General features: G+C 38.2%; 1 protein-coding gene across 2 annotated transcripts; it reads left to right on the forward strand.

Moving 5' to 3' along the window:
- Positions 1-8,184: 8,184 nt before the first annotated feature.
- On the forward strand, positions 8,185-12,210 carry LOC118766559. 2 transcript variants are annotated; one of them, XM_036509981.1, is made up of 2 exons: positions 8,185-8,331; positions 11,700-12,210. In XM_036509981.1, the coding sequence occupies exons 1-2, from the start codon at positions 8,258-8,260 to the stop codon at positions 12,064-12,066; spliced, it is 441 nt and encodes a 146-aa protein (XP_036365874.1). In that variant the 5' UTR covers positions 8,185-8,257; the 3' UTR covers positions 12,067-12,210. The 2 variants fall into 2 exon arrangements, with proteins under 2 accessions (XP_036365874.1, XP_036365875.1); XM_036509982.1 differs by lacking the exon at positions 8,185-8,331 and adding an exon at positions 10,904-10,985.
- Positions 12,211-12,746: the final 536 nt, after the last annotated feature.

Consider the following 12,746-nt stretch of genomic DNA (forward strand, 5'->3'; position numbering starts at 1 on the left):
TCATAATGGAACAGAAGCTTTATTTGCATACCTATTTCTTTACTACCCACAAGGGACTAAACACAGAGGGGACAAACAAGGACAGACAAACGGATTAAGTCGATTATATCGACCCCAGTGCGTAACTGGTACTTAATTTATCGACCCCAAAAGGATGAAAGGCAAAGTCGACCTCGGCGGAATTTGAACTCAGAACGTAACGGACAATGAAATACCTATTTCTTTACTACCCACAAGGGACTAAACACAGAGGGGACAAACAAGGACAGACAAACGGATTAAGTAGATTATATCGACCCCAGTGCGTAACTGGTACTTAATTTATCGACCCCAAAAGGATGAAAGGCAAAGTCGACCTTGGCGGAATTTGAACTCAGAACGTAACGGACAACGAAATACCTATTTCTTTACTACCCACAAGGGACTAAACACAGAGAACAAACAAGGATAGACCCCAGTGCATAACTGGTACTTAATTTATCAACTCCAAAAGGATGAAAGGCAAAGTCGACTCAACTCAGAATGTAGTGGCAGACGAAATGCCGCTAAGCATTTCACCTGGTGTGCTAACGATTCTGCCAGCTCGCCGCCTGCTTTTATTTGCATACCCTTAACTTTACCATATAAAAATTTAAAAGTTATGTATGTATGTAAAGCAGCCCCACATATTAAAGATATATACATACGGGTATCTTATGTGTGCATGGGTGAACTATAACCCATCATTCTTGAACTAAGTAGCTACCTTTATTTGTTGCATGATTATCAAACAGACATATTTTGAGGCCCTCTTCTACCTTGTAGTAAACACAACATATATTTGTTAAATGGTGAATAACACCAGAGAAATGTAAACTAGTGTTAATTTATGTCAATGGGTATAATCTAGCTGCCTAGACAGACTGGTGAGCCTTCCTGCACTTACAGATGGCTGTCTGTACTATGAAACGAGATGAGCTATAAACACAAATTCCAAAGCTGTGATCTGCTCAGCTGGGAAAATCAATAAACAAGTCTACATGTATTGAAAACACACATATACACATGTACTACTTTAACATGTAGTTTACTGCAGTATCCATAGTCTACACTGAAAAGGCTTGATCTGGGTTAGGATTAGGGTTAAGGTTTACGGTCAGAGTTTAAGGGTTAGGTTAGGGTTGGGATTAGGGTTTAGAGCAGTGGTTCCCAAACTTTTTGGGACTGCTGCCCCCTTGGCACTCAGGCCCCATTCTTAGCATCTCCCCCACCCCGACCAAAACAAATTTTCTACAACAAATTCAAAACCACAGTTTTTCACAAATAAAATTGAACCTAATTAACCTATTATTTTGTTGTTCTTACATACACCCCCCCCTTTTCACTACCCCATTATCACCTTTCTTTTCTTCAATGCTGGATCTTTCCACTGGCCCCAGAGGGCAGTACTGCCCACTTTGGAAACCACTGGTTTAGAGTTTAGTGTTAAGGTTAAGGTTAGAGTTTAGATTTGGGTTAGGTTAGAGTTTAGGGTTAAGGTTAATGTTTAAGTTTGGGTTAGGTTTAGGATTAGAGTTAGGGTTAGGGTTAAACTGTGCACACTAAAGCATAAATGACCAGGTAGACCTAAAGTGGCACCGACAACATCTGGTCACTTACTATTATAAATTCTAGAGCTACTAACATTAAGACAAACACACATAATAGGAAAGACAACCACGGAGGAATGACTGCAAAGGCTAGTAGTGTGGTAGCAAATCAATTATTTAATAAAAGTAAAATATAATCGATATGCTTTTATCGGCGAAATGATATAAAAACTACTTTGCATGCATGTGTGTATGTATGTATTGAAAAGAGCTTTAAACCATCCTTTATATCTATTATACACTGATGTAAGAACAGGTCGTTTATAAAGCTTGAAACACGTGTACCGCGATATCCTTTGTGTTCTGTTTTTGATTTTATTTGATATATGTATGTATGTATGTATGGCTGGATGGGCGGTCGGACGGGTCAATTCATGCATGTATGCGTGTGTCTGTATGCATGTATGTCTTTGAATGAAGCTTTTGATCACCATTCGAAACTATTGAGTGTTAATTCAACACTGGGGGGGGGGTCATTTGAAAGATTCTAGAGTGTAAAACTCGGCTTGGTGGCCAACATTCACAGTTTACATAATTATGTGAATGAACTAAACTTCATATAATGCGTGGCAGCCATCATCATTCAAACCTTAGCGTTTGAAGATATCTAGATAAAAGGAAAAGATTGGGGGGGGGGGGATAACAACACACACACACACAAATGTAGTTGTTAAAAGTACAATTAATATCCAACTATCAGTCTTCAAATTTATTGATTTACAGGATCTTTTCGGTTTGAACGGCAGTTTTTTCTAGTGGTGTCATATGAAATTTTCACCAATAATTATGACCCTAGAATCGATCTATTGCATTTCAATGTTTTAGGGGTGGGGGGAAGGGTATCTTTTTTTCTTCACAAATGTAAATAAACCCAAACTGTTTCTTAAACGAGGGACAAATTCATACGGCACAGAATGCTTTTTACCTCAATAGATGTCATTGATTGGTTGAAATTGCAGAAATTGAAGAAGAAAAAACAACAAATATCTTACAAACTATAGAATTTTCTCAATAAAGCCAAGAGAAAAAGATGTTTTATAAACACATTCTACCAGGATACGAAGTTTAAAAGTGTTTAGTTATGTGGAAATTATTTAAAAAAAACTGCCGTTCAAACCGATTTACATAACTTAAGAGGAAATAAAATTTGACTTCGTTCCAGAGCAAAGGAAAATACAATAAGAAATAAACTTTGCGTTTAAAATTAATTGGAAACAATAACAGCGGCAAAGCATTATCAAACACGTGAGCAATTAGGAAAAAACATTATGAAATTAAGGTTGGTTGGCCAGACTTTGAATTGAGCTGACAAAAAAACATTGACCTTGATGTAGTCACGTTTCGCGCACGTGTTTCATAAATTGCGCCTGTAGAAAGCGACCAAGAAACACTATTACTGAACTCATTAATCTGTTTTACACCTTTTAAATATATTTTTTCTTCTTTGCTACAAATAATATTTTATGCAGTCCATTGAGTACAGACATATGTTTTTTGTGCAGTTTTTACTTTTGTGTAATCATATTTACGAAGAAGATAACATGAAACTTATTTCTAATGTAAGTGACGTCATTACGGAACGGTTAATATAAAAGAAGGAATGTTTCTTATTTCGATCTTCTTGGGTAGCTTGGAATTTGTTTTTTATTTTTCCGCAGCTGTTAAGAAAAAGTAACAACTATAAGTTTCCGCAAACCCTGAGTTTCGTTAATAACAGTTGTTGCTCTCGCTGAAGTCAGTTTATTTCCACTGAAAATAAAGAATCACACAGAAAGATGTATAAAAACTACAAATTTTTATAAATGTACACGCATTTTCCCTGTCTTTTTTCCTCTTCCGTGTGAGTCTATGAATGTGTATTTATATATTTAAAAATCTATTTATATATTGAAGACATCCTTTGTGCTTCTTTAGATTCCTTAAATTGCAGCAGGCACGTGTTTGATTTAGCAGTAACTGATTACAAGCTTTTGTTATTTTACATAATCTTAGGCAACAGTCGGTTACGTGTGTCGGTGAAGGTGGCGTAGTTGTTATTAATAGATGAAATTGTTTTATTAACAGAACTGGTTTGAAATAAGCGCCCACACACATACGCAAATAGCGAAGTTTGGTGGGTAACTGGATATCGTTTAGGCTGTGTGTTGTTTCCCTATATACCGAAGTTAATAGAAAAATTTGTGTAGTAATTCCAGAATTAAGCATTTGAACATAATTTATTGTGTTGCCCTTGTATGAAAAGATGTTCATGCATTACCATGAATGGAAACACTAAGCTATGACCTGCAAAGCAAAATGCATGTTCGAAGTTTAACACCAGGACTGGTTGGTTTTGACATATTAAGCAAATATACAGGTGCCGTACCATGTCGTCTTCGATATCCTCGATAGAATATGCAGCCGTTAAAGCAGAGAGAGAGAGAGTGTGTGTGTGTGTGTGTGTGTAATTCGAAGCTCGACCCAAGACACTCTAAAACTGGTGAGAGTGGAGAGTGTCACACCAGCTCGAACGTCTCGACACTCTGCCAAATTGGCGCCTTTATTGACGATAATTATAGGCTTTATTCACAGAAAGTTCCAGGCGGATTATAGAACTATCACCGGAGCATTTATTGGACAAGATATCGGTTGCGCACATGATAAAACAGTGATTAAATTGTGAGTTGAAATTCCTATATAGCAAAAAGCAGATTCGAATCCGATGCTACACACATTACTTGCTGAATCTGGAAGAAGCTGTTGCACATGAGCTTGCAGGTCGATAAGTCTGCCCTGAACTGTTACAGGTCGACACGCGGGAAAGATATGAGCAGGAAAAAAAATTTCTAGGAAGCAAAGCAAGGACTGAACATAATTGTTAGTACAGGGCCTGGTGATGGAGATGGATATGCGAACGGATAGAGTTGTGCCTGAGAGTTGGAGACATAACACTAAACAGTTCTATTGAAGAGAGGCTATTATAATAGCAGTAGAAAAGAGAGAGAGAGAGGAAACTCGACGGAGAGAGGCTAGTGTCAGTCCATTAGTGATGGAATATCAATCAGTCAAGATAGTTCTCTAGATGCAATCGAGGATGTCTGCATATATTGTAACTAGCACTATGACCCGGCAAGGGGTCATTGCCAGTGCTGCCTGACTGGCCCCAGTGCTGGTGGCTCGTAAAAAGCACCGACTACACTCTCGGAGTGGTTGGCGTTAGGAAGGGCATCTAGCTGTAGAAACACTGCCAGATCAGACTGGAGTCTGGTTCACCAGACCTCAGCCAATTCGTCCAACCCATGCTAGCATGGAAAGCGGATGTTAAACGATGATGATGATGATGATGATGATGACAGCCTATAAATAATGTGAATTATTTTCTGCGCTTCGCAGTGTCGTAGACGTCCGAGCCGGTATGATGTCCTCTACTGTCGCCAATTTCAGAGTGTCTTGGGCTAAACTTCAAATTGCACACTCTCTCTCTATAGCTGTTTTAATGACTGCCTATTCTGTAGTGTGATGGAGGAAAAGGACAACCGAAAAAGAAGCAACGGGAGAAAGAAATACACAAGGCCTTACCTCTGCAAAATCAGTGGTCACTTTCATGAATTCAACACGTCTTGTTGCTCTGCGCTCTTTGCTGGAACTGACCACACATGCTTCCTGCCCACGCATGCCCCTTTCACTCTTCCGCCGGCCCCTGCAAGCCTTACTTCCGCCCACCTCATCTGACATCCTCTCCACCAACACCACATAGCTCATCACAGCCCATAACACCGCTAACACCACATATTCAATCGAAGATATCAAAGAAACTGACATGACAAGGCAACTGTATATTTGCTTAATATGTTTAAACTTCAAATAGACATTTTCCTTGCATATCATATAATGCTATTTCTACCACACTGTTTCTATATAGGAACTGCAAAACATGAACATCTTTTCATACTAATACAGCACAATAAATCATGCTCAAATGTTTGCTCAAAAGGAGCCAAAATTAATTTCCCTGTTACTGGTATACCAGGGTGGAATAAATTGTGAAGTTCTGAAAAGTAACTGTTAGCCTATGTTTTTCTCTGGTACAAATGGCCTAGAAGACCCGATAGAAACATCGCACCAAATTTGTGAATCACTAGAATGTAGTGGTAATAATCGATGGTCTAAAGAAAATAGCTCTGAATTCCTGAGCTGCAATAATCCTTCATTGTCGTTCTAATCCGCAGAAATTAATCGCATCACCTAAGTGTAGAGATATAAACACGAGATCATCCATGTGATGCAGAATTTTTAGAACCACTGACATGACATATATACACAGTAAATTGTGAAATACAATCAAAGTGTCTAATGTGCAGTGGGGAATATTTGTCCATTTTGGATCATTAATAGCTTATGATCAAAATAAATAATAAAGCTTCTTCCTTCCAGGAAATTTATGTTAGTTAGTTAGTTAATTTTTGGCTCAAAAAGTAAAAAGCAAGGCCATGTAGGGGGACATGGAGTTATGTACAGGGTGGTATTCATGTAAAGAGTTTAGGCCACTTGTGGTCAAGGGAGACTGAACCGAGCGGTCGTCGGCATCTTCACCATCTCGTCCGGCAGCTTATTCCATGGATCCGCAACCCAGACGGAGAAAGCCCCTCTCCTTCGATTGAGATGAAATCGTCGCAGATAGAGCTTTTTGGAGTGACCCCGCAGCTGACGCTCTGGAGCAGGAGTGAAGAACAGCTCTTTCGAGAGGTTACACTTTCCGCTTGTGATGTTGTGAGCAAGAATGAGATCACCACGGCGTCGTCGTTTTTCTAGAGAATAAAGGTCGAGCGTCTTCAGCCTTTCTTCATAAGACAAATTCTTGAGACCAAGAACCATGCGGGTAGCCAGCTTCTGGACTCTTTTGAGATGCTGTATGTCTTTGGGGAGATAAGGAGAAGCGGTTTGAATCCCGATGAAAGTGTTTTACTGACAAAAAAGCAGCCAGCAATTCTCACCTGAAGATACTTTATCTTGTTTTGGACGACTACAAACACTTCAAGAAGAAAGGAAGAGGTTGCCAAGAATTCTGGACAAACTGTTGCAACACTCCACCGATTCCTACGTTAGATGCATCTATCACAAGGGACAAAAGTGCATCTGGTATCGAATGGGCTAATAGGGTGACTTTCGTTAATTTCTCTTTTATGTCGTTAAAATGTAATTCTGTTGGAAAGATGTTCTCTATTTTCCGTTTACGATTATGCAGTAATTCCGTTAATGGATAAATGGTCTCCGTGCAGTGCAAAATGAACCACCTATAAAGCCAAGGACTTTCGCAACTTCCTTTGACAATGTAGGAACAGGGATTTTCATAATCGCATCTACTTTTGCCTTCAATGGCCGGATTCCATCTTTCCGATAATATGTCCTAAAAATGTTACTGATGAAATACCAAAAATGGTATTTACTGGAGTCAGTCATTACACCATAGTGTGATAATCTAATAAAACTTCTTCCAAATGCAGTTCATGCAGTTCTTTCGTAACACCCGTAATAAATAAGACATCGAAATAAGCAAACACAAAGTGTAAACTGTGACTGACATTTTAAGACACTCAGAGAGCCCCCAAAAGGTATGTAACGAATAGCTTCTTAGATTCTTAGCCAAGATTCGAAATCTAACCTAGATTTTTCTCGGATTCGTTTCCTATTGCTCTCGGCTTTTGCACTTGGAAATTTATGAGGGTCAACTATCAACTTGGATAGTTCTATTCTTTAACTGTAACATTTCGAGAATAACTTCGGTCAAGGCAGATAAGACATGAAAAATCCTTTGTTTAGCATGACCTAACTTAGAGAAAATATAAATATGGAACCCAAATTCAGTTCTTCCTTTCATTTTGGCCCCGACAGAAGAAGCACCTCATACGAGGGACTACACAACTTTCACTCTCTCTACTAGTCAACACACCGCCAGAAGTTGTTGTTGACAGACAACAGCAGTAATTTTATTCAGCTGAATACACGCCATTGATTAGTTGAACTTACCGAAATACGACAACTTTAACACAAAATTACTTTGAAAATACAAACTTTTCTCAACAACACTAAGAGTAAAAGATATTTTATATGACACATTCAACCAGTGTCTGAAGTTTGAAAGTGTTTAGTTACAAAAAATTAATTTCTTGATCTGCCGTTCAAAAGGTAAAGATCCAAAACTTGCTCTATGCCGAACACCTGAACTCCATCGTGACAACCCACCTCATTGAAGAAAATAGCAGGAAAAGGCATCCTTAAATAGCTAAAGGTTGGTTCAAACAGACCACACTTTTCTGGTTGGGCAAGTGGTCTACTTCTGAACTGATCACTCAACCACCTAAGTACTTTGGTTGAGAGCAAATAATATAAATTTTGTCCTATTGTAAAAAAAATGTCTTCAGCAACATTCAATTTGGAACCATTCAAAACAGTTCAGCATCTCTTGATTGGTTGAAAGACATATATTCAGTTTTCTTGACATTTGCAGTTCTATTTTAGCAGCTGATGTTTCTATTCTGCTGAGTAGCTGTTGTGGTCAATCTATTTCATTAGATATGAGTGCAGTATCATCTGTGAAGTCCAGGTCTGTGATGGTTATTGCTGGTACTCTCCATGATCTTTGCTGATCTATGGTAAAACCAAGGTCTTTGTCACTGTTGTCTAAAGCCTGCTGCATTGCACAATCCAATACAACTGCAGACAGGTAAGGTGCAAGCGTATCTCCTAGTAGCATCCAAGATAATCATCATCATCATCATTTAACATCTGCTTTCTATGCTAGCATGGGTTGGACGATTTTGACTGAGGGCTGACGAACCAGATGGCTGCACCAGGCTCCAATCTTGATCTGGCAGAGTTTCTACAGCTGGATGCCCTTCCTAACGCCAACCACTCCGAGAGTGTAATGGGTGCTTTTTAAGTGCCACCAGCACAGGAAAAAGCGGATAAAGAATTCCATTTCTCCGTCAGATGACAACACATGAGCTCTGGTCTTTCCATAGGTTTTTGCAATGACAAGAACAAGTTCTTTAGGAATGCCATATTCTCGAAGGATGTTCAATATTTTGTAATGATGGATGCTGTGAAATGCTTTGCTGAAGTCCATGAAGGTTATAATGGCAAGTAGCTGTCTTGATTCAATTCCTTCTACAACATGTCTCAGAGCTAAGATCTGAGATGTTGTTGATCTTTCTAGTCTAAATCCATTTTGATTTGCTCTCAGATGACCATCAAGCAACAGTTGAATCCTGCTGAGGACCATTCGGTTGATAACTTTGAGTGTGGGATATTGGACAGTGCAATTTCTTTGTAGTTACTTTCATTGCTGAGGTTTCCTGATTTTGGGATCAAGTCAATCTTGGACCACTACTCTGGAATTCTTTGGTTCTGCAAAATCTTATTCGCAAAATCCAGTATTATTTCATTCAGATTGCACCTCTTCTCTTCTCTCTTTTTATATTCTCTTATATACCATTGTATTTTTTTCTTTATTTTCTGCTTATATACACAGGAGTGTGAAAGACTAAGGGAGTAAATCCCTACAGAAAATTCAGAAAGAAGGCCCCTAAGACAGTTGGTTGGGAGGACTGAGTCAAACCATCTTCTGGCAGCCCCCGGTGTAGAGAAAACTTCCATCCACCAGGTCCCCAGATGGCAGATAGGGGAAAGGCCTTCAGATATGAAGGTTAGCTGTGATATAAAAATGAACAGACCTGACCAAACATACCAAGAGTAAACCTCAATGATAAAATATCCCAGTCTTGAATTGCGGGAGTTTGGTATGTGGGGGATGCAAGCTCAACAAACTAATTTAATGGATCCACACAATTTCTGCCTCAGCAAGGGAGATCCTGTTTCTAATGCAATCTACAGGAGGTGTGTGGTTGCTGTCAGTATTAAGTTATTGAAAAACCAAAAAGATGGAGACATGCATGATACAAACACGACACATTTCAAGCATACACATTCTTAACTGAACAAATGCACACTAACACAAGGCTTCAATTCACACACATACATATAAACATTAGACTTAAACACACCTGCAACAAATGTACAGTAATATGTAGAACTTTGTGAATAAACACATATCCATATTTTTGGGATGCAAAATGAAAAATTTGAAGACAGATGATACCCACACAGGTACATGGTTTATCTTGCTTCAGTCATGAGACTGAGACTATGCTGGGGCACTGCCTTGAAGAATTTTTAGTCGAATGAATTGACCTCAGTTCCTTTTTTAAAAACTGGTACTTATTCTATCGGTCACTTTGCCGAACCGCTAAGTTACGGGGACGTAAACACACTATCGGGTGTCAAGCGGTGATGTGGGGACAAACACAGATACAAATATATATATATATATATATGTAAAATGTGACAGCGTGTGTACCGTTGGCGATTTTTTCCTCCATCTTCCCTTTTCCTATGTTTCTGACGAAGAGCTCTGCTCGAAACGTTAAATCCCCCTTCTTTCTTTCCTTTCCTGAGCGTCTAATAACACTATACTTGTTCCACGTCCTCGCGTTGTGTTTTCTCTTTGTGTTTTCATGTTTGGATTAACTGTGTATTTATATATATATATATATATATATATATATATATATATATATATATATATAACGGGCTTCTTTCAGTTTCCATCTATCAAATCCACTCACAAGGGTTTGATCGGCCCGAGGTTCTAGTAGACGACACTTGCCCAAGGTGTCACGCAGTGGGACTGAACGAGGAACGATGTAGTTGGGAAGCGTCTTGCCACACGCCTGCGCCTACATGCAAGTAAAATTTTCGGAAGTGAAAAATCAGGCCCTTGTTACCTCTGTAATAAATAATATGAACATTGTATTTAGAAATAATACATTCATGTCGGATTATCATGATTCTTATTCAACCTGTTGGCCACGAACCCAGGGCGCTATTTCCCGGCCAATGCCCAGTATCGTAATACAATACACGTATGTGAGTGAATGTATTATGCATGCCTGTCTGTGTGTGTTTGAATTAAAATTTGATTACTAAATGATAAATATTAGTTTTAAATATATGAATAGATTTCATACTGAGTACAATCGTCTTCATTCATCAGTAGAGAGGAGGGAAAGATTCAGGAAAAAAAAAAAAAAGACTAGGAAATAATACGCATAAAAATATGCAGATGTGTTTAAAGTACAATAAGCATCCAACTACCAGTCTTCAAATGTATTCATTTACATAACTTAAGAGATCAAATTTAACTTCGTTCCAGAGCAAAGGTAAATACAATAAATAAAAACTGGAAACAAGTGAATCGGTAACAGCGGCAAAGCATTAACAAACACGTGAGCAATTAGGAAAAAACATTATGAAATTAAAGTTGGTTGGCCAGACTTTGAATTGAGCTGATAAAAAAACATTGACCTTGATGTAGTCACGTTTCGCGCACGTGTTTCATAAATTGCGCCTGTGAGCAGCGACCAAGAAACACTATTACTGAACTCATTAATCTGTTTTACACCTTTTAATTATTTTTTTCTTCTTTGCTACAAATAATATTTTATGCAGTCCATTGAGTACAGACATATGTTTTTTGTGCAGTGTCGTTTTTACTTTTGTGTAATCATATTTACGAAGAAGATAACATGAAACTTATTTCTAATGTAAGTGACGTCATTACGGAACGGTTAATCTAAAAGAAGGAATGTTTCTTATTTCGATCTTCTAGGGTAGCTTGGAATTTGTTTTTATTTTTTACGCAGCTGTTAAGAAAAAGTATTAATAATACAAAACAACTATAAGTTTCCGCGAACCCTGAGTTTCGTTAATAACAGTTGTTGCTCTCGCTGAAGTCGGTATATTTCCAATGAAGATAAAAAAAAATTACGCAAAACGATATATAAGAACTACAAATATGTATAAATTCACGTGTTCGTGATGACAGCACCAGTTACATGCTTTCGTATTGCGTTGTCAGATAAATTCGTTCGTCTCTTACCTATATATATATATATATATATATCTTTTGGTTTTACATCCCCTCAACAACTTTTGTGTAGCATTTATAAAATTCTAATAAATTTTTACTTTCAGGCATATGACGATGACGGGTCAAGAAGTAAATAATGAGCAGTTTTGGCACCTGCTTCTCTTCATTTTCGATCAAGTTTCTCACACAGACAAAGCCACCCGAGGCATTTATGTCGTGTACGGAGAATATGCTATTACTGGAAGAACTGCACAGATATGGCTTCAACCGTATCGTTCCTGTCAAAAGACCGACCACTTACAATCTCTGTTTTGTTTTGTTGTACTTTCGTTACCATCCTCGAACACACTTATTTTTCCTATACTTCTTCGATATTCGCGTGCACTTGTCTACCCTCTGGCAGCTGAAACATGTTGTTTGAAATCGCTGGATACAACAATATCGTTATTGGTATCGAAATTGTTGTATTGACTGCCGGTCTGACAGACCTTTACATAAGTTTGTGCTGTGTTTTGGTTTTCTCTTTGAAGTTATTCTGGTGTCCTTCTGTTCCACCTTTTCACGCACATATATACACAAACATACATGTATATGAGATTGTGTATGTGTGTAGAAGAAAAAAAGATACCTACTGATAGGGATACTCACTACTACCAGTAAAATTTAGAAAATTCGTTTGATCAGGTGAAAGTTGAAAACCTTCACTTGAACACTTTCACCTGAATAAACTGCCAAGCGAAACTCAAAGTCCATGTCTGAACAAATTTCCTAAGTATGTGTGGGTTTCTGTGTGCATGTGTGTGGGCGCGCGCAATGTTTGCTTCTGTGAGTATGTATATGCATATTGCATGTATGTGTGTGTATGTACGTGTATGGAATCTTTTCGCTTCATTTTGAAAATCTGCCGGTCAAAGCGATAAGATCCCGTGTATGTATATTATAGATATGTTACATGACCGTACGCAGTAGAAATCTAGTTCATCTAAATAATATATCGAATCACTGGGAGTGCACATTTCAACTCGAATTCGGTGCTATGAGTATAATCTATATCAATTAAACAAACGAAACGAATGAACCTTGAACTGGCAGAGTTGATAAAGCGCCAGAGAAAATAAATATGCCATTTTTCTTAGATGTTTGAGGTCAAT

This window comes from Octopus sinensis, linkage group LG16 (genome assembly GCF_006345805.1).
Source record: "Octopus sinensis linkage group LG16, ASM634580v1, whole genome shotgun sequence".
NCBI lineage: Eukaryota > Metazoa > Mollusca > Cephalopoda > Octopoda > Octopodidae > Octopus > Octopus sinensis.